Raw genomic sequence first — 24,235 nt, 5'->3', positions numbered from 1 at the left:
GCCCATGTGAGAATGATTTAATCTCACCTGGAAGAGAGAAGAAAGCAATCATAGGAATTAGACAAAGGGAGGAACATAGGTGGGAGAGGGAGAAGTGGGAAGGGGGGCCTGCTTAAGTATTGGGGGGGGGAGCGGGAGTGAAGCCCTGAGGGCCAACAAAAAGAATGAAAACAGGTAACCTCAGGAGGTAGGAGTTGGTGTTACCCTCTAGAATGTTCCAGAGACCTGGGAGGTGAAAGACTCTCATGACTTCATTTCAGGGACCTAATTTGAAATGCTCTAGAATTGGGAGAGGGAACTTGTAGAGTACATCTCCAGTAGGAAGACAGGACATCAAGTGGAGTGATGGGGTTGCCATCCCACAGTCAAAAACTCTGACCGAGATTTGTTCCTGTATAAAAGAACCACGGGGATCACAAATGGAGAAGAGACTGAGAAAAAGGAGGTCCACTGACAGGCCCAAATTGAGATCCAGGTCAAGGGGAGGCTCCAAAGCCTGACACTATTACTGATGCTATGGTATGCTTACAGACAGGAGCCTAGCATGACTGTCCTCTGAGAGGCCCAACAAGCAGCTGACTGAGCCAAAAAAAGATACGTATACCAAACTGATGGATTGAAGTCAGGGACCCCTGAGGAAGAGGAAGACCCCCATTGGAAGGCCAGCAGTTTCATCTAACCAGGATCTCTGAGATCTCTGAGCCACCAACCAGGCAGCATAAATGAGCTGGTATGAGGCCCCTGACACATATACAACAGAGGACTGTCTGGCCTGGCCTCAGTGAGAGAAGATGTGCTTAACCCTTGCGGCCCCAGGGATTGGGGAGATCTGGTGCGGGGACATCCTTGGACATAAGAGAGGAGGAATGGGATGTAGAACTGTGAGAGGGCAGACTAGGACAAGGTTAGTGACTGGACTGTTAAAAAGTAATAAAAATGCCTGTTAGAACATTTTTGATCCTAGCTGATCAATTCATTCATATGAATATATTAATTTTAGAAAATATTTCTAAAATTGGATTTGACTTATTTTAAAACTAATATATCTTCACTCATTTGATTAACTCTAATTCAGTATTTAAATCATTTCAGTTAGTTTTTTCATAGTAAAGACTATGCCATATATAGACATAGACAACCTATTCCTGACCATTAATATATGAATTTGCTTATACTCTTAGTAGGTTTGCTTTATATAAAATGTATATAATAATTCCATCTGCAAGAACTGGTGCTTCTGTAGATTTTGCAATAATAGTAGACCAACAAATGGGAATAAAATATTTGAAATGATTGACCTGTCATTATTCTTTTTAATTGAAAGGAACTAAACTATGCAAGCAATTTCAAAAAAGGAAACAATGACAACAAAATGCCCCACTTAAATGCTTCCACGAAAAAAATCTTAAAACATCTTCCGCTTAGGTCTTAGTGATGTGGCACATGCCTATAATCTCATAAGTGGGGAGGCTGAGGCATGCAGATGGGTTATTTAAGGTCAACATGGATAGCTATCTTTTGAGAGCAAAGCCAGTATAAGCTGCATAGTGAAATTCTGTTTCACAATGTTTCCCCCACTGGTTGGTTGAACTGATTTTGTCATCTAAAACAATTGCCTTGTTCTTCCTATGTTTTTTAATCATCAAATAAGGAAATATTTTAGTAAAATATAAATTGAAGCTGTTTTTCCCAAAAGCACTCTTTCCCATATCTCCTCTCTAGTGCTCCCTATCTTCCAGCAACTCCTTTCCCTATCCCTTCTCTCCAGCCCTGCCCCCCACCTTCCCTATAGGTCACTGCTTTTCCCTTTCCACTTTAGCCAGCTTGAAAGATGTTTGATGTGTTCTCAAAATAATGAAGAACATGTCATCCCATAGAAAATAAGCAAGACATCTAGTAAATTGAACCACCAGCATTGCTTTTATTATTACGGCCATGAGATTACATGTTGAAATTACATACCGAATTTCTCAGTCCACTCTCAAGCCAGTCTATCATATTTTTTCTTGTCTTTGCGGTATATTTTCGCAATTTCAGGAACCAATGGATCATGTGGGTTCGGGTGGCACAACAGGGAGCAGATAGACAGGAGAACTTTAGATACTGTCAGTGCTGGTGACCACTCAGATCTTAGGATGTCAAGACAAATGCTTCCCTTCCAGTTGATATTTGAATGGTAAATTCTTGTGATGAATGTAATCTTGGGTGGTTTGAATGGATAATCTGTTGGGAAATGGATGGCTAGGAAAAAGACCCCGCCTTGGTAGGGGCTGTCATCAGGCCCCATTATGGTCGCTTGCCAATGGAACAGATCTTCTCCCACTGAGCCTGCAGAGCACTGGGTTGGAGGATTGCGAGCCAGGTCCAAGAGCTCCTTTTCAATACGCTTTAACACCATGGTCCCCAAGGATAGATGGACAAATTCTTCATACTGGGCCGGGGAAGGGGTAGATGGCTTTGGTGATACAAGGCCCAAACTTCTATGAAAGCCCAAAGTGGCATGTGATTGGAGCAAGGCCTGGGTTGCAGTGAGGGGTTAGGTTGGGTTGGGGTGAGGGGCGGGCTAGAGTCCCAAGAAGCTGGTGAGGGAGGTGGATGGAGTAGAGAGGGACAAGATCTTCTTAATTGCACCTGAAGGGCTGCATGTTTCCTGGGTCTTGGGCTCTTGGCTGATGTGCTGTCCAGAGCTAGAGAACCCACTGTTGTGGGGAAGCTGATAAGCCTCAAGGCCACACAACTGTTGGCAGACACCACTGCCTGGAGAGGCCAGAGCTCCTGTTCCAGGCAGCCTGCTCTGGACCCGGATGTTCACCTCCATTGCCTAGGCAACAGGCAGGGGCTTATTGTTAAGTCACAGAGGATACAATTACAACAGTGCATGTGCCAAAGGAATAAGGGGAATGTGCGCTTAGTGTCAAGGTGAACATGGGGTGGCAAATATTAGAATAGTGAAAAATGGCACAAGACACGACGGATATATTTTTGGCCTGGCTAATAAGAACACAGTGCACTCTTTCAACCAATTATCAGAAAAATGAGATCAATGAATTCTTTATCCATTATAATGGCTTTATCATAATCCCTTTCCACATTATGTATTTACATTATACAGACCCTTACTTCCATGTGTATTTATTAAGGATATTCTCTAATTTGAACAACTTAGCAAATTTAATATTTATATATTTAATAATGTTTTGGTATTATTATCATCTTGAAGATTTCAAAATCAAAATTTTAACCATTTTAAAATTCTAAGAATGCCACACAGAACAGAGTAGTGAAATAATAAAAAAAGGAAAAGAGGTAAACATATTATTTCTGTCTTGTATATAAGAGCTTTAGGTGTTCTTTATAAAAGATTATATTTGTTTGGAATTATTGTTCCAATACAAACATAGCTACACCACACAATATGTCCTTCCTAGGGGTTTCTCAATTATATGTGTAAAAATGTAAAGACAAATAATTACCATGAAATACATTGGTATGTTAGGTACATGAATTCATTTCTGTGAATTAAGAATAGTAATTTAATAAAATAATTTGTAAATTTGTTAAGTTGTATTATACATATCAGGTCACAGTGGTACTTATATTGGATAGTCTTCAGATATGAAAATCTCATTTTATCATTATGCTTAATCTATACCCAACAAGAAATCTGTTTCCATGTTACATTCTGTCCTACATTCTGTTACATTATAATCTTAATGCTTATGGTAACTAGTGGGATTTCTATGCATGTTATCAAACCTCTAAAAGAATTAAGTACTGACAAAATTATTCATATAATGTTATGCCAACATGCCTTTAAAAATCTGTAAATGTATCCCTTTTTAAAAAATAAAGCGGTAAGGAAAAATAAAGAAAATCTCCTTTTGCAGATCTAGTCATCTAACATCTATCAACATAACTTAGGAGGGCCCTACTTTGACAATACTTTAAAAAGAGAAGATATGATGTCAGTATGGGTCTTTAACTATTTTGATGAAGATATCCTTACTAAAAGGAACTTCTCCAAATTTCTTGTTATATGGCTTGTTCTAAGCTTCTGAATGAGCTGTTTAAATTATTGTGGTAAATATTAAATTTTTAAAGACTAGTAGTGTCTTAGATAAGATGTATATACAGCACTGAAAGTTCTGAAATAAACTTCCAAAGTTTTCTTTTTTTCTGATGAGTATGAGATTAAAATTTTTATAAAAGATTAGATAACATCAATTTTAATACCTTTGGGTAGAATGCTAAGAAAGTCAGTTTTATATGAGTTCTCTAAAGGAAAAAAATGTGATTATGGTTTCCAGATCATTTTTGTGCTTATGTCCTATGAAATGTATATTTCCATATCCAACAGTATTTCATCCTTAGTGTGGCAGAATTCAGTTAGAATAAAAACACTTACCACTTTGCTCCAATTATATATTGTTGAGTCAGAATATTGTTAAACTGAATGTATAACCCAGGCTGGCCTCATCTCAAATGCATATTTTTTCTTCACTCCCCTTGTGGCTACAACTATAATTACATCTCACCATTCCCAGATACATTGTTATGTAGATAACGCATTCCCTTTGCCTGAGCCTTCCAAGTGCTGGGGTTATGAACCTGAATCATGACACTCACCTAAGTTATATTTAATGATCATATATGATGCCAATTTTCACTGTTAAATCTGTCTTCCATAATATCATACAGTATGTTCTAATTTAAAAAAAATCAATCACTACCATAGTTGATGGCTACAAGTTTTCAGTTTCACATGAAGCTCAAGAGGAAGGAAGACCAAAGAGTGGATGCTTCAGTCCTACTTAGAAGGGGTAACAAAATAATCAAAGGTAGTAGAGGGTGGGAGGGACTTAGAAGAAGAAGGGAGGGAGAGGGGGAAAAGAGGGGCGGGATCAGGTATGGGAGGAAATGTACAGTGTCAGGAAATTGAACAGAGTTGTGAAGCAATGGGGGATGGCGAATTAGAGATAGCAACCAGAAAGTCCAGATGCTAGGAAAACATGAGCTTACCAGGACCTGAGCCCATGGAGAAAGAACAGAATCACTCCCATCAGAACTCACTGCCTGCCAACAAAGAACTGAACACTCAGGAGCAATCTCCCTCCTGAGCCCAGGGGCCTTCAGACACACAGGAGAGACAAGCAACAGTCAGACACAACAAGATCACTTACAATGACTGACAACAAGATGGCAAGAGGAAAGCACAAGAACGCAAGCAATGGAAACCAAGACAATCTGGCAACATCAGAACCCAGTTTTTGAATCCCAGAAAGTAGTGGATTTCTCAACACACCAGAAAGACAATATTTAGACTTAAAATCATACTTCATGTGAATGATGAAGATTTTTGAGAATCACAAAAATAACTCCCTTAAGAAATTACAGAAGAACCAGGAGAAATCACTCAAAGAACTACAGGAAAACACAACAAAGCAGGTGAAGGAATGGAAAATGGAAATAGAAACAATAAATAATTCACAAAAAGAGATGACCCTAGAGATAGAAAACCTAAGAAAGAAATCAGATGAAATAAGATGAAAGCATCTCCAACAGATGACAAAAGATGAAAGAAAGGATCTCAGGGGCCGAAGACAACATAGAAAACAAACACAAAACAGTCAGAGAAGATGAAAAAACCAAAAAGCTCCTAACCCAAAATGTCCAGGAGATCCAGGACACAATGAGAAGACCAAACCTAAAGATAAAAGGTGTAGAACAGGGCAAAGAATATCAAATAAAAGGCACAGTAAATATCTTCAACAAAATCATAGAAAAAATCATCCCTACCCTTATGAACGAGATAACCATGAACATAAAAGAAGCCTACAGAACTCCAAAGAGATTTGTCCCAACACATAAAAGTCAAAACACCAAATGTTCAAAGCAAAGAAAGAATCCTAAAAGCAATAGAGGATAAAGGACAAGTAACATAATAAAGGAAAAGCTATCAGAATTACATCAGGCTTCTCAACAGAGACTATGAAAGCTGGAAGATCCTGGACTGATGTCATACATATCCTAAGAGAACACAAATGTCAGCCCACGTTACTATATCCAGCAAAACTCATCATTACCATAGATGGAGAGACCAAGAAGTTCCAGGACAAAACCAAATTTACACATTATACAGCCATACAAAGGAAAACAGATGGAAAATCCAATACAAGGAAGGAAACTACACCCTAGGAAAAGCAAGAAAAGAATGACTCAATAAAACCAAAAGAAGAAAAACACACAAAAAATTCTACCTCAAACAACAAAAATAACAGGAAAAACAATAACTATTCCTTGATATCTGTTAACATCAATGGACTCAATTCCCAAATAAAGAGACATGGACTATCAGACTGGATAGAGAAACAGATTCAACATTTTGATGCAAAAAGGAAACTCATCTCAGAGAAAAAACAGACACTAACTCAGAGTAAAAGATTGGAAAAACTTTTTTGAGCAAATAGGCCCAGGAAACAAGCTGGAGTAGCTATTTTAATATCAAATAAAACAGATTTTCAATCAAAAGTTATCAAAAAAGATAAGGAAGGACACTTTTTACTCATCACATAAAAAATAATCTATCAAGATGAACTCTAAAACCTGAACATTTATACTCCAAATGCAAGAGCACCCACATTTATAAAAAGAAACCCTAATAAAGCTCAAAGCATATATTGCACCACATATAATAATAATAGGTGACTTCAATACCCCACTCTTATAAATGGACAGACCATGGAAGCATAAACTGAACAGAGACACAGTGAAACAAGCAGAGGTTATGAACCAATTGGAATTAATAGTAATCTACATAAAATTTCATCCTAAAAGAAAAGAACATAACTTCTTCTCAGCACCTCACAGGATGTTCTCCAAAACTGACCATATAGTCATTCACAAAACAAGATTGAAATACTCCACTGCATTCTATCAAATCACCATGGATTAAGGCTGGTCTTTAATAACAATAGAGACAACCAAAAGCCCATATGCACATGGAAGCTGAATAATGTGCTACCCAGCAATAACATGGTCAACGAAGAAACAAAGCAAAGAATTTAGGATTTTTTAGAATTTAATGAAAATGAAATCAATGGAGTGCAATGAAAGCAGTACCAAGAGGAAAACTCATAGCTCTGAGTGCCTCCAAAAAGAAACTGGAGAGAGCATACACTAGCAGCTTGACCACATAGCTAAAAGCTCTAGACCAAAAAAAGTAGATATCCCAAGAGAAGTAGATGGCAGGAAATGATGAAATTCAGAGCATAAATCGACCAAGTAGAAACAAAAAGATCTATACAAGGAATCAACAAAACCAGGAGCTGGTTTTTGAGAAAATCAACAAGATTGATAAACCCTTAGCCAGACTAACTAGAGGGGAAATAGAGAGTATCCATATTAACAAAATCATAAATGAAAGGGGAGACATAACAACTGAAACAGGAAATTCAAGAAATCATCAGTCCCTACTACAAAAGCTTAGAATCAACAAAAATGAAAAATTTAGAAAAAAAATGACAAATTTCTAAACAGATATCAGACACCAAAGTTAAATCATAACCAGGTAAACTATCTAAATAATCCCATAACACATAAAGAAATAGAAGCAGTCATCAAAAGCCTCCGGAACCAAGAAAAAAAAAAAAAAAAAAAAAAAAAAGCTTAGCATCAGATGGGTTCAGTGCAGAATTCTATCAGACTTTCACAGAAGACTTAATACAAATACTCTCCAAACTATTCCACAAAATAGAGACAGAGGGAACTCTATCCAATTCATTTTCTGAAGCCACAATTATGCTGATACATAAACCATAGAAAGTCCCTATAAAAAAACCAAAGCGATCTTCTGACAAATTTCTCTCATGAACATCAATGGAAAAATACACAATAAAATTCTTGGAAACTGAATCCAAGAACACATCAAAATGATCATTCACCATGAACAAATAGGCTTCATCCTAGGGATGCGGGGATAGGTCAATATACTGAAATCAATCAATTTAACCAAACATACAAACAAATTAAAAAAAAAAAACCCACATGATCATCTCACTAGATGCTGACAAAGCATATGACAAAATTTAACACACCTCAGATTAAAAGTCTTAGAAAGAGCAGGAATCCAAGGCCATACCTAAACATAGTAAAAACAATATATACTACACCAGTAGCCAACATCAAACTGAATACTAAGAAACTTGAAGCAATCTCACTAAAATCAGAGACTAGACAAGGCTGCCCACTCTCCCCCTACCTATTCAATATAGTACCGGAAGTCCTGGCCAGAGCAATTACACAACAAAAGAAAGTCAAAGGGATACAAATCTGAAAGAAAAAAGTCAAAATATCACTATTTGCTGATGACATGATAGTATCATTTAAGTGATCCCAAAAACTCCACTAGTGAACTTTTACAGCTGAAAAAAAAAAAAAAAAAAAAAACTTCACCATAGTGGCTAGATATAAAATTAACTCAAACAATTAAGGAGGCTTCCTATACTCAAAGGATAAACATGTTGAGAAAAAAATTAGGGAAAAGAATCCCTTCACAATAGTCACAAACAACATGAAATACCTTGGTGTGACCCTAACTAAGCAAGTGAAGGACCTGTTTGACAAGAACTTTAAATCTCTGAAGAAGGAAATTGCCAAAGATCTCAGAAGTTGAAAATATCTCCCATTCACATGGATTGGAACGATCAACATTGTAAATTTGGTCATCTTACCAAAGGTAATCTACAAATTCCATGAAATCCCCATCATTTCTTGATAGAGTTGCAAAGAACAATTTGCAAATTCACCTGGAATAACAAAAGACCTAGAACAGCAAAATCTATTCTCAACAACAAGAAAACTTCTTAGGGAATCTCCATCCCTGACCTCAAGCTATATTACAAAGCAATTGTGCTAAAAACTGCATGGTACTGGTACAGAAATAGGCATGTGGATCAATGGAATAGAATAGAAGATCCAGAAATGAACCCTCACACATATGGTCACTTGATTTTTAACAAAGGAGCTGTAAACATTCAATGGAAAAAGGACAGCCTCTTCAACAAATGGTGTTGGCTCAACTGGCAGTCAGCATGCATAAGAATGAAAATAGATCCTTTCTTGTCTCCTTGTACAAATCTCAAGTGCTTACAACCCCACCAACTGTGTAGGAATGTTCATTTTTCTTCACATCCTCACCAGCATCTGATGTTATCTGAGTTTTTGATCTTAGCCATTCTGACTGGTGTGAGGTGGAATCTCAGGGTTGTTCTGATTTGCATTTCCCTGATGACTAGGGATGCTGAACATTTCCTTAGGTACTGGAAATTAGTCTGGTGGTTCCTGAGAAAATTGACCACCCAGCTATTACACTTCTGGGCATATACCCCAATGATGCTCCAACATATCACAAAAAAACACATGCTCCGCCATGTTCATAGCTGCCTTACTTATAATACCAGAAGCTGGAAAGAACCCAGATGTCCTTCAGTAGATGAATGGATACAGAAAGAGTGGTACATTTACACAATAGAGTACTACTCAGCTATTAGAAATAATGACTTTAGCAAATTCCAAGGCAAATGGATGGAACTAGAGACTATCATCTGAGTGAGGGAACCCAGTCACAAAAGAGCACACATGGTATGCAGTCACTGGTAATTGGATCCTAGCCTCAGAAAGCTCTGAATACCCAAGAAACAACTCACAGACTTTATGAAGCTCAAAAAGAAGGAAGGCCAAAATAATGCCTTAATCCTTCTTAGAAAAAAGTCATGTATTCATCATATATTATTATGCAACAAATTTTATGAGCTTTAATAATATTTTATAAAATAAATAAATTAAAAATAAAAAAAAGAATCATGTGCCTTGGCTGTAAAGGTCACTTAAGGTGTTGTGCTTGTATTGTCTGCATACATGGGGACCCTGTGCGCCCATCTTCATAATTATGAATATTATTCTTGAGCTAAACCTAACAGGTATGGTTCTTCACTGTGCCTGGGTGATAAAATGTGTGGGTTATTTAATCCTGTTTTATATCCTATTAAATTTAATGTCTTGTGCTTCATTCAATAAAAAAATGAAATCCTTATTTCAAGATGAATTCTGATGTTAAATGTATTTTCATTCATGGCTATTTTTATCAAATCAAGAAAATTCTTTTCTGTTCCTTGTGTGTTATGCATCATCATGGGAAACTGATACTGTCATAGGTGATTTTGGTGTCTACTAAACTAGGATAATTTTAAAGTATTTATTTGGCATAATTATATGGGTATTTTTCACATTGCTGAAGTTAAAGAAACCTCAATATAAATAATGTAGAAGGTGCATTCTAGGCTGGCGGTTCTGGAGTAGATAGTAAACACTCTGAGCTATTTATGAGGAGCAAGCCAGTTTTACTCTATGGTTTCTATTCCTCTTCCTGTCTCTACATTCTAGCCTTGAGTTAGTGCTCTGATTTCTCTTGTCACTGGTGGGCCAATGTAAGCCAAATAAACACTTGTTTTGCCAAGCTGCTTTTGGGTATGGGTTTTATTATAGCATCACTAAACAAAATACCACAGTATTTATGGTTATAATTTCCTTCTTAGCCCTGCTTTTGTTGTATCTCATAAGTTGTTGGTATATTTTATATTCTTTATTTTTATACATCAAAGTATTTTTAAATTTTTCTTTTGACTTCTATTCATGTGTTGTTTTATAGTATAGTTTAATTTCAAAATACTTGTGGCTTATTTTTCATAAAATAATTGAGGGTTGGAAGTTTTATTTTGAAAACCATGAAACGTAGACACTAGGAATAATAATTCAGTTATGTTTCTAACTTCTATTCCCACCTGACAGAACTTAAATAAGGTTGAATTTGACTTATACTCACTGGAGAGCAAAAGTATAAAGAGTTCTCAATATATGAAGCCTAAAATCTGTGATCAAAACAGTTTGTCTTTTATACATGTATGCTCTTGAGAAAGTTTCTATATAGAACTTCCAGACTTGTCTTTTTTCTTGTCTAATATGCTTGTTAACTTACCTAGGTATCATGGTGTTACCTATTATAAAATAAGTAAGCAATTATTAATCATTTAAACATCACATACTGCATTTTTGATACATTAGGGATTTGTAAATTCAGTCAGATTTAAGGACAATAAAACCCAATATTTAGTTGTAATACAGGTGTGTTTACTATAGTCATCTGTAAAGTTCTGATTGACATATATTTCTGTGTACTTTATCAGATAATAGACACCATTTGAAATTTTCAGTTTATAATTCCATTACTGGTTTTTTAAAATAATGCTTTTGAGTATTGAATGAATTTACTTTATTCTACTTTAAGAATTTTAGTCTCAAATGCTATGCTCCTTCTCCATTGAGATGAAAACACTGAGGACACTGAGTGAAGTAACACTTAGTGGTTTGTGGATGGCCAAATTTAAAACAATATTTTACTGGTTGATTTTGTGCAAACTTGACACAAGCTGGAGTTATCACAGAGAAAGGATCCTCAGTTGAGGAAACTCCTCCATGAGATCCAGCTCTAAGGCATTTTCTCAACTAGTGATCAAGGGGGGAGGGTTCAGCCCATTGTGGGTGGTGCCATCCCTAGGCTAGAAGCAAGCCAGTAAGTGACATCCCTTCATGACCTCTGCATCAGTTCCTGCTTCCTGACCTGCTTGAGTTTTAGTCCTGACTTTCATTGGTAATAAACAGCAATGTAGAAGTGTAAGCTGAATAAACCCTTTCCTCCCCAACTTGCTTCTTGGTCATGATGTTTTGTGCAGGAATAGAAACCCCGACTAAGACAAAAATTTTGGATGGCCAAATTTAAAACAATATTGACTTCAAAGTTTTAATTCTGCTACACTTTTATTTAAAAGGCACATTGACATATAAATTGCGATGTTGAGAGTTTTTAAATGAAATTAATTAAAGTTCTTAATTATTTGTAAGGATTTTTATTGTTCTTATCTTTAGTTAAGAAAAGATACTTTAGACCAAATGCTCAGGCCATTTGCCACCAAGAACAGTAGAGATTCAGGGACACAGGCCTGGTGAGACTGCGCTGCAAGTAGCCGGGGCACAGAGAGGTCTGATCCAAGCTCGTAGAAAGTGCGGCCCCCTCACTGGTTCAGGGGAGCAGGAGCTCTGCTCTTCCAACTGGAAGGCCCTTGCATGCAGATCAAATGCTCAGGAAATTTGAAACCTGGAACAGCAGAGATCCAGGGATTTAGGACTGGTGAGACTGCTCTGCAAGTAGCCAGGCACAGAGAGGGCTAGGCCTAGCACGCGGTAGCAATGCCCCTCCGGTTGGTCCAGGGGAGCAAGAACTCTGCCATAGAGACTCGGGTCCACCTGGAAGGCACTTGTGTGTGGACGAAATGCTCAAGCCATTTGTCACATAAAACAGTGGAAATTGAGGGACAAAGGCCAGGTATTCTGGAGAGACGGAAACCAATCACTAACAACATGATCACATATAATCACAGACAAGAAAATGGTAAGAGGAAATCGAAAGAACTTAACTAATGGAAACCAAGACAACTTGGCAACATCAAAAACCAACTCTCCCATCACAGCAAACATTGGAATGCCAAACACTCCAGAAAGAGAAGACTCAGACCTGAAATCATACCTCAAGATGATGATGGAGATCTTTAAACAAGAACGCAAGGAAAAGCATAAAGAAATAGAAGCTTTTGAAGAGGGAACAAGAAAAAACTCAAAGAAATCAAAGAACTAGAGGAAAACAGAATCAAAGAGATGAAGGAACTGAAGAAGGAATTTAAAACGGAAATTGACACAATAAAGAAAACACTAAAAGAGACAACCCTGGAGGTAGAAAACCTAAAAAAGAAATCAGGAGTCACAGATGCAAGCATCTCCAACGGACTATAAGAGATGGAAGAGAAAATCTCGGGGGTTAAGACAACATTGAAAACATAGACAAAACAGACAAGATGAGAAAGCCAAAATGCCCCCTAACCCAAAATATCTAGGAGATCAAGGACACAATGAGAAGACCAAACCTAAGGATAATAGAAATAGAAGAGGGCAAAGAATATCAACTAAGAGGCACAGTAAATATCTTCAACAAAATCATAGAAGAAACATTCCCTACTCTTAAGAATGAGATGACCATGAGGATAAAAGAAGCCTACAGAACTCCAAATACAGTGGACCAGAAAAGAAATTCTTTCTGACACACAATAGTCAAAACACCAAGTGCCCAAAGCAAAGAAAGAACACCAAAATCAGTAAGGAAAAATGGTCATGTAACATATAAATGCAGAGCAATCAGAATCACACCTGACTTCTCAACATAGACTATGAAAGGTAGAAGATCCTTGACAGACATCATGCAGACCCTAAGAGAGCACAAGTGTCAGCCCAAGCTGCTATACCCAGGAAAACTCCCAATCACCATAGATGAACAGATCAAGATATTATAAGATAAAACTAAATTTACACAATATCTGAACACAAATATAGCACTACAACGAATTATAGGTAGAAAAGCCAATTCAAGGAGGGAAACTACATCCTAGGAAAAAAAAGAAAATACCTAAGCAAAAAGCCAAAAGAAGAAAGACACTCAGGCACAATTCTACCTCTAAAAGCAAAAAGAGCAGGAAACAGCAAACACTATTCCTTAATATCTGTTAACATAAATGGACTCAATTCCCCAATAAAAAGACATAGGCTATCAGACTGGATACATAAACAGAATCCATCATTTTGCTGCATACAGGAAACTCTTTTCAGAGACAAAGACAGACACTATCTCAGAGTAAAAGGTTGGGAAAAAAAAAAACCTTCCAAGAAAACAGCCCCAAGAAGCAAGCTGGAGTAGCAATTCTAATATCAAATAAAGTAGATTTTCAACCAAAATGGATACTTTTTACTCATTATAGGGAAAATTTATCAGGAGGAACTCTCAATCCTTAACATATATGCTTCAAATACAAGAGCAACCATATTCATAAAAGAAACCATACTAAAGCTCAAAAACTACATTGCACCACACACAATAATAGTGGGAGACCTCAACACCCCACTCTCATCAATGGACAGATCATAGAAACAGAAACTGAACAAGGACACAGTGAAAGTAGGAGAGGTTATGAACTAATTGGAATTAATAGATATCTACAGAACCTATCATCCTAAAGTAAAAGAATACACCTTCTTCTCAGTACCTCACGGCACCTTCTCCAAAATTGACCATATAATCTGTCACAAAATAAGCCTCAATAGATATAAGAAGATTGAAATACTCTCATGCATCCTATTAGATAACCATGGTCTAAGGCTGGTCTTTAATAACAACAAAGACAACAAAAGGCCCATATACACATGGAAACTAAACAATGCTCCATTACATGATATCATGGTCAAAGAAGAAATAAAGAAACAAATTAAGGATTTTCTAGAATTTAATGAATACGAAAGCACAATATACCCAAACCTATGGGATGCAATGAAAGCAGTACTGAGAGGAATATTCATAGCTCTGAGTGCTTCAAAAAAGAAACTGGAGAGAGCATACAGTAGCAACCTGACAGCACAGTTGAAAGCTCTAGAACAAAAGGAAGGAGATACAGCCAAGAGGAGTAGACAGCAAGAAATAATCAAACTCTTAGCAGAAACTGACCAAACAGAAACAAGGAGAACCATTCAAAGAATCAACAAAATCAAGACCTGGTTCTTTGAGAAAATTAACAAGAATGATAAACCCCTTAGCCAGACTAACTAGAGGGCAAAGAAAGAGTATCCAAATTAACAAAATCAGAAATAAAACGGGAGACGAAACAATAGAAACCAAGGAAATTGAAGAAATCCTCAGATCCTACTACAAAAGCCTATACTCAACACAACTGGAAAATATGGAGGAAATAGATAAATTTCTAGACTGATACCATGCACCCAACTTAAATCATGACCAAATAAACCATCTAAACAAGCCCATAAAACATAAAGAAATAGAAGCATTCATCAAACGCCCCCCAAATTAAAAAACAAAAAACCCAGAACCGGATGGATTCAGTACAGAATTCTATCAGACATTTATTGACGACAATACCAATACTGTCCAAGCTATTCCACAGAATAGCATCAGATGGGACACAACCTAACTCATTTTTCGAGGCCAAAATAACCCTCATTCCTAAACCACACAAAAACCCTACAAGGAACAAGAACTTCAGACAAATCTCACTGATGCACATTGACGCAAAATTTTTTTCAACAAAATTCTTGCAAACAAAATCCAAGAACACATTAAAATGATCATTCACCATGATCAAGCAAGCTTCATCCCTGGGATGAAATTAATCAATGTAATCCAACATATAAGCAAACTTAAAGAAAAAAAAAAGCACATGACCATCTCACTAGATGCTGTGAAAGTATTTGACAAAATTCAACACTCCTTTATGATACAAGTCTTGGAAAGAACACGAATCCAAGGCCCATAATTCAACATAATAACAGCAATATATAGCAAACCCACAACCCACATAAAACTTAAGAGTGAGAAACTTGAAGCAATCCCACTAAAATCAGGGAGTAGACAAGGCTGCCCACTTTACCCCTAACTATTCAACATAGTACTTGAGGTCCTCGCCGGAGTAATTAGACAGAAAAAGGAAATGAAAGGATTTTCATCTCCAAAAATTCCACAGGAGAAATTCTACAGCTGATAAACAAGTTCAGCAAAGTGGCTGGATAAAAAATTAACTCAAGCAAATCAGTAGCCTTCCTCTACTTAAAGGCCAAACATGGTGAAAGAAATTGGGGAAAAGATACCCTTCACAATAGTCACAAACAATATGAAATACCTTGGTGTGACTCTAATGAAGCCAGTGAAGGACCTGAATGACAAGAAATTCAAATCTCTGAAGAAGAAAATCTAGGAAGATCTCAGAAAGTGGAAAGAGCTCCCTTGCTCATGGATTGGAAGGATCACTAGACTTTTGACAAAGGAGCTGTAAACATTAAATGGAAAAAGGACAGCCTCTTCAAATAGTGTTGTTGGTCCAACTGGCACTTAGCATGCAGAAGAATCTTATCTCCTTGTACAAAGCTCACATGCAAATGGATCAAATATCTCCACATTAAACCAGGTACACTGAAACTATTAGAAGAGAAAGTAGGGAAAACATTAGAACACATAAGCACAGGAGAAAATTTCCTGAACAGAACACCAATGGCTGGTGTCAAAGATCGACAAATGGGACTCAATAAGATTGAAAAGTTTCTCAAAGGCTAAGGACACTGTCAAGAAAAAAAAAGACAGCCAACAGATTGGGAAAAGATGTTTACCAACCCCACATTTGATAGAGGCCCAATATCCAAGGTATACAGAGAACTCAAAAAGCTAGACACCAGAGCACCAAACAACCCTATTAAAAAATGGGGTATAGTGCTAAACAAAAAGTTCTCAATTGAGGAATATTGAATGGCTGAGAAACATATAAGGAAGTGCTCAATATCATTAGCCATCAGGGAAATGCAAAACAAAACAACCCTGAGATTCCACCTCACACCAGTCAGAAAAGGCAAGATAAAAAATTCAGATGACAGCAGATGCTGGCAAGGATGTGGAGGAAAGAGGAACACTTCTCCACTCTTGGTGGGGTTATAAACTGGTACAACCACTCTGGAAATCAGTCTGTTGATTCCTCAGAAAATTTGACATAGTACTACCTCAAGACCCAGTTATTCCACTTCTGGGCATATACCCCAGAGACTCTCCAACATACAGCAAAGACACATGCATCACAATGTTCATAGCAGCCCTATTTATAATAGCCAGAAGCTGGAAAGAACCCAGATATCCTTCAGTAGATGAATGGATACAAAAATTGTGGTATATTTACAAAATGGAGTACTACTCAGCCATCAGAAACAATAACTTTATGAAATTATTAAGAAAATGAATGCATCTAGAGAATATCATCCTGAGTGTGATAACCCAGTAACAAAAGAACAGACATAATTTACGGTCACAGATAATTGGATACTAACCCCAGAAGACTCTGAATCACCCCCCCCCCCCCGAAAAAACTTACAGACTATATGAAGTTCAAGAAAAACAAAGGCCAAAAAAGGATGAAAAATCATTATGCTTAATCTTTACACACCAAGAAAACTTTGACTATTTCCAGGTTACATCTTTTTTTACATGTACTTTATGCTCATTGTATCTAGTAAGATCTTAATGCACACTGTCAAACGTTTAAAAAAATCAAGTGCTAACAAAAATGTATTCATATACTTTTATGCAAAATTGATTTTAAAATCTGTACATTTATATCTTTTTAAAACTATAGTTGTCTAATTAAAACAAAGAAAAGATACTTTAAAATATTTAATCCTTTTAAAATACTGAACCTTTTTAATGACTAACTTAGTGATCTAACCTAGAGAATTTCCCATGATTACTTAAGAATGTGTGTTTCTGTTTATTTTTATATATTTGCATTTGTTTGTGTTTACATGTTTTCATGCCTGTTTAGTACACATGACATATGTATGCATATATAGATCAGAGGAAAACATGCATATTTGTGAGTCAGCATGTTCTTTTCATCATGTAGATCATGGGATATACTTCATATCACCAACATTGACAACAAATGTCTTCATCTTGCTTTTATTTTTTAAAAGAAACTATTGACTAAAGTCCATATTTTTTTCTGATTAAATTTGGGCATTTGTGTTCTCAATTAGTTTCCATTTTCTACCACGGTGATATATACGGCCCCAAAACAACTTCTATTTTCAAGGAAAATTTTTCTTCCTTTCATTTTCTATATGCACTTATATAACATGGTTTAAATCTCTTATTTTTTAAAAAATAAATTGAGATGATCTGTTTTTTCACTATATAATGCATTCCATTTAAATGTAATTACTGATATCAAAGGACTCACTATTAACATCTAATTGTTTTATTTTCCTCCAGGTATTGTGGGTCTTGTTCCTCTCTTCCTACTTTCTTCTGAATTTCATTCACTTTGTTATAATTACATTCTGTGACATCTATTTATTCCTTTTCTATATGTCTAAAGATGTTTACTTTTTGGTTACCATTTCAATTGCATAACATATATTTAAGTTACAACCTTATATTTTATTTTATTTTCATTACATAATCTGTATTTACATTTCAAATGTTATTCCCTTGCCCAACCCTACTCCCATCACCTTCCACTTGTCTTCAAGAAAGTGCTCTCAAAAATAATAAATGCTTATCAAAGCTTGTATTAAGAATTGCAAAGACTGAGATAAAGTTTTATGATTGTAATTGGGGCAGAAAAAGATGGGTTTCAATACTTCACTGTAATAATTGTCTGACTTGGAAGACTGGAACATTCAAAACAAAAAAAAAGTATAAAGAAAAATAAGATTTTGTGCCTATTAACAATTAACAATAAGAAGTTTCACCCGTTGCCTATCTTATTTTCTGATGCTTTAAATATACTGATTGTCCCGACTTTATTTTATTTTCTTTGACAAGGTAAAGGTTGAGCTTCCTGAATGTCAGGTTTATGTAAATTAATCTGTAACCTATGGGTTTGTAGAAAAATCAACATGTTAATTTTATGCAAAATAAAAAAAAAAGAAAGTGCTCTCACTCCCAACCGCCCACTGTCAACTCATCACTTTGGCATTCCACTACATTGGGAAAATGTGCACTCCCTAGACCTAAGGCCACTTCTCATATTGACAACTATTTTCATCAAGTTGAAAAACTCTACTGATGGATCTTTACTTTGGCATTTGGTTACTAAAACTAATACATATATTAATTTTTTATACTAACAAAATGGATTAGTTGATTTTTTAAATTTTTTTAACCACTTTATTTTAAAAAACAAAGATGAATGTACAAATTTTAAGCATTTTTGCATAAAAGTATACGAATACATTTAGTCAATTTAAAATAAGTATTTTAACACAAAAGCTCACAATGTAGCTGAGGTGCCCTTGAGAATATACTGCCTGAGAAGTATTGGGATTATAGCTTTGTGTTACCAGACCACTTACAATATTTTTGTCACTTAATTTATATATAAAAATTAGAATTTAGTTGGTCAGTAAATATTATATTAATGTAGGTCACTCTTTTTGTCTATGTGTCTAATATTACCCAAAATATGATTTCACATTAATGCAAAATTAAATTTATATTAGAAGTTTTTGATATTAGATATTATATCACAACTTAGATCAGTGAACCTATACTGACTTAGATGACATTTTAGTTATTGTTTCTTCTGTTTTCAAAGCATGCTATCTCTTTCACTAATAAAAAGGAAAAGTACTTAAATATTTGTTAAAACTGCTTCTCATTCAAGTACTATCAAGGCTCCATGCTACTTAGCTTTAGATAGCAGACGACATAGGATGAGTTAAGGGTGGAATAGCGATATATGACTTTCAATGCTTTAATTTTCATTTTCCATGTGTATATTTGAAGTCAATTATATTTCAATGTAGACAAATATTCATCATAATTGAAATAATATATGTGTCGTTTCATTCACTTTTTAAATAATATCACATTCTATGATTTTGAGAGAAAAATAGTAGTAAATACTGAAAATAAAAATAATTATAGGCTGGCTTTAATTACTTCTTTCTCAATAAATAATAATTGTTAAATTTTTACATTACATACAATTCTTGCAACATTTATGAAGATTTCCAGGTTCTTAGTGCACATTATGACATAGTCATTTGAATATTCCAAATTTAACCAACAAAGATTCATCACAGGGTACTCTTTAGCATTTCTAGACTAGAAAAATTGTTATGGAGAGAATGCCATGGAATACATTCACTTAGACTGCTCTTGAACATTAAAAGGTAAGGAGAACAAGTCACATGTTAATTGCCAGGGTTAAAACACTTTTGCTTTGAAACAGTTGAATTGTTTTCATGTTATTTAAGCAACCAAATGTCTGATATTTGTTTCTGCTAGTCATTTTGTATCTAATAACACATTTTAACTCTTTTGTAAAGACATTTACTGAACATGTAATGAATTTAACTCTTTTAAAGTACCACAACTTCTTCATGAAGACAAGAGGCCAACAGGCATAATTATGCTTAAACACTGCCCTTATTCCCTATTTTCTCCCAAATGCCAATCTTCTCTTACTTTCTACAGCATAAAATACACTTATTGTTCATATATATTTTTGGTGCCTTTTCAGGATTCTAGCTATTCTAATTAGAATTCCCTTTTCTGGGAAAGCTCACGTAACGTCTCTGATAATTGTTAAAATTTTATTTTCTTCTTATAACAAATCATTACTTAAGTACTATCAAGAAGGAGGTTATTTTATCCTCCAGACAATAAGAAAGTTGTGCTTGTGTCTCTAAGGCATAAATTATAGACAGTAGCAATGTACCAGTATTAAATTCAACATAATTAAAATTGAGATTGGGAATATAATAAGCTCACTAAGGGAAGAACAACCCTTCCTTCTGGCATATTGAATACAAATGTTAGCAATATGTTCTTTGAAATTAAGGGTAATTTAATTTAATTTTAATTAAACATGAATACAGAGCCTGCTATAGCGAAGCATTCATTGTTAATGTTAGTCAACTCATGTTAAAATTTGTAGGATATAGTTTATAATACCAAAAAACTTTTTAAAATTTGTCTAACAGAGCATATTTTATTTACATGAATATGTTTGTTACAATGATAAATTGCATCCACCTACTTCTATGGACATAGTGTTTAATATATATGGATTTAAGATATACTTGAAAGAATAATAAATTTTCAACTAATATGTGGCACAGAGATATAGTCAATTCATGGACAACAGATTAATGGAGATAAGTACGAAATGATTTATCAATTGTATTGTGAAGTCTTACAAAAATCTAACAAATTAATGTAAAAGTAACCAAATAACCATATTTTTTCATTATGCAAAATAATATTATTTTGCAAAAGGTAGGTGAACAACCACTTTAATAAAGAAAGTTGCTTTCAGCCAATCTTCAAATATTTTCAAATGTACCAATAATAGTACATGGAATATCTTATCTGTTCTGTAGTTGTAAATGACAGTAAAAGCATTGTGATTGATGAATGGTGAATGAAACTACTGTATAACGTATCTAAAGGTATTTTAATTTTTAATTTTACATTGAGAAAAAGGACTGTTTCCATGTTACATGCTGTCCTACATGCAGTTTATGCTTATGGTAAGTAGTGGGATTTCAGTGCATGCTATTAAACCTCTAAAAGAATTAAGAACTGACAAAAATATATCCATATAGCATTATGCCAAAATGCCTTTAAAAATCTATATATGTATCTCTCTTTTTTTAAAAAAAGTTATGAGACAAAAAACAAGTAAGATAAATGTTAGATATCACTTATTAAAATCATTTGTTTTTAAAATTTAGGTATATTTTTAGATAATTTAGGATAAGGTAAATGAGCATTTATGCTTGTATCTATATTTACATATTAACTTATTAACACCAATTAAGACCAATATCACAAATGCAAATAAATTTTAGTTGTAAAAAGCCCTAGGTTAGAAAGTGTAACCTTGTTTTTTTCTTCTTTAAGGGCATAATTCTGTCTCTGCTACAGAATATCAGGAGTTTATAAAATAATCATGTTTAGAATCATTAAAATTATGCCCATATTTCTGAAAATTTTATTTTACAGGTTATACACAACTATTAAATGTTCAATTGTATAGAGGTCCCTTTTCACTCTTGTCTTTCTTATGTCCCCCTTATAGGTCAGTGTTTCTCAGAGCCCTATAATCATCAAAATCCTCATCATTATTACCCAGAGGATTGTTAAATGATTGAATTGTATGAGTTAGATATGGCCCCCAGAAATGTGTGTTTTAATAATATCTGTAGTATATTTTGGTCTTGAGAACCACAGTACAGATTGTTCTTATGTATTCCTATGGCTTCAAATATTTTCATCACTGTAGATAATTCACAAATTATATCTCCATTTGAATCTTTTACTCTTGAGTACTACTCAAGAGAACTATCTACTTTAAATTCCATAGAATATATGAAGATACCCTACATGATCTCAAACAAAACTCTTGTCCCAGAAACATGATGCCCTTCTACTATTCCCCATATTATTAAAAATTATGATGAAATCTATCTTGGCTTATGTTTCAGGTACCTAGTCATCCTTTACAATTTTTATACTTTCTGATATCATAGAAAACTGAGCTGTTTTTAACCTCCTAAAGGTATCTTGAATATATCTACTGGTTTTCAAATTCATTGCTATTATAGTCCACGTAAGTCTTTTTAGTTAGTTCACTGTAAGGCCTTTAATCTTTTTCCCCCAGCTTCTTCTCTATATGATCATATATTTCGGGAATGTGTTTAATTATTTACTTGATGGTTTATAAACATTTCATTGTATCAATGTACTTTACCTGTAAGCCTTATCTAGTCTAATTTATTTCCACACACTGGCACAACGACCTTCTAATACACTAAATCACTATAGGATAAAAAATAAAATATATATTTTTATTTTTACATTGACATTATTTTCTTTGTTTGAAGGACATACCTGTAACATAACTGTTCTTCAATATACATTAAGTGAATAAATTAACATAAACTACTTACTAATTCATCTCATCCAAGCATGTACCAGCAAAGTAGAAATCCTTGATTCTTGCATGGGTGGCTTGAAAAGCACTATGGAAAAAAGGCAAAAAGCAGAGAATTCATTTTCTTTCTAACAATGATTGGAAAATTTAGTACTATAGTACTCTGAAAATATTGAAGCAGCCATATAGTAAAATATCTAATATAATGGCTTTCAACCGTGGGTTGCTTAGCCATTGTGGGTTGAATGTCCCTTTCTCAGGGTTCATCTAAGACTATTAGAAAGCACAGTATTTATATTAGGATTCATAATAGTAGCAAAATTACAGTTACAAATTAGGAATGAAGGTAATTTTATGATTGGGGGATTGCCAAAACATAAAGTACTATATTAAGCATTAGGAAGGTTGAGAACCAGATCACACAAATATATAAAATAAAGCGTATAAGGTTTAAATAGCTTGCCAAAGGTAATATGCTAGCAACTGAATCTCAAGGACACTGCTTCTTTAACAGGTACTCTTATAATATTCTGGCTCTTAAAAGAATTAGGGAACTATTGATTTTAAGCAAACTGATGGACTATGATGATTTAAAATAACTGAGTTATTAATCAGATTGTATACTTCTGAAGAATAATGAAATTTCTCTCAGATAGTCCTTTTAAATCCCAGTATGTATTTTTCTATTGATATGTAGAAATAAATAAGTATGACTATCTTCTTTCTTTTGATCTATGTCTTGTCAATAATAAATGATGTAACTGTACCTAGGAAATAATCTATATCCATCCATCTATCTCTTGTTTATTCGTCATACATATTATATAGTGATCCAGAAAGAAAGGTAGCATTTGCATACTACTGTCAACTCAGCAATAATATAAACTATGCCTTATTGGAAAAAAAAAAGAAAATTTCTGAGAATCTTACTTTACTTAAATTACTTATTAATATTACCAGCATTTATATATGAATATAATCCCAACTCTCATCATTTGCTTGCATGCTAGTTTTACGTGTATTTAAATATTATTAGAACTGGCAAAAATAGATAGATAGAAAGAAGGAAGAAGACAAAAGACTACAACATTGTCCTGGCTCCAAGGCCCAGGAAATATTCTCAACAAAACCAAAGAAGAAAATATTTCAAACATAAAGAAATGGCTACAAGCATACAGAGAGCTTATAGAATAACAATTAGACTGGACAAGAAAAGAATATTATCTTGCCAAAACACAAAATCTACAGATCAAAGAAAGAATATTAAACGCAGCAATGAAGAAAAGGTCAAGTAGTCCTCCAAAAAGAAACTAGAGAGAGCATAAACAAATAACTTGACAGCACAGCTGAAAACTGTAGATCAAAAAGAAGGAGATACACCCAGGAAAAGTAGATGGCAAGAAATAAATCAAACTCAGAGATGAAATCAACCAAATAGAGTCAAAAAGAACTATACAAAGCATCAACAAAACCAAGAGCTGGTTCTTTGAGAAAATCAATAAGATTGATAAAAAACCCTAGCCAGACTAACCAAAGGGCTCAGAGAAGTTATCCAAATTGAAAAAAATCAGAAATAAAAGGGGAGCATA

The 24,235-nt window shown here is 34.7% G+C and overlaps 2 protein-coding genes across 2 annotated transcripts in view; both read right to left on the bottom strand.

Annotated features, from left to right (window-relative positions):
- Positions 1–24,235, bottom strand: part of LOC308414969 (uncharacterized protein) — a gene marked incomplete at both ends in the record, with an annotated part of 347,470 nt that overhangs the window by 24,409 nt on the left and 298,826 nt on the right. Inside the window, one exon of the mRNA XM_080910119.1 lies at positions 22,663–22,734. Within this exon, the coding sequence (XP_080766245.1) occupies positions 22,663–22,734 (72 nt within the window). The remainder of the gene's footprint in view (positions 1–22,662; positions 22,735–24,235) is intronic.
- LOC308414696 (ubiquitin-conjugating enzyme E2 D2-like) lies at positions 1,982–2,398 on the bottom strand (the record flags this gene model as incomplete). The annotated part of the gene is made up of 1 exon (XM_080909937.1): positions 1,982–2,398. The coding sequence occupies one exon, from the start codon at positions 2,396–2,398 to the stop codon at positions 1,982–1,984; it is 417 nt and encodes a 138-aa protein (XP_080766063.1).

The sequence above is a fragment of the Micromys minutus genome, assembly GCF_963924665.1.
Source record: "Micromys minutus genome assembly, chromosome: X".
Classification (NCBI taxonomy): domain Eukaryota; kingdom Metazoa; phylum Chordata; class Mammalia; order Rodentia; family Muridae; genus Micromys; species Micromys minutus.
This window is presented reverse-complemented; position numbering and strand designations above follow the sequence as displayed.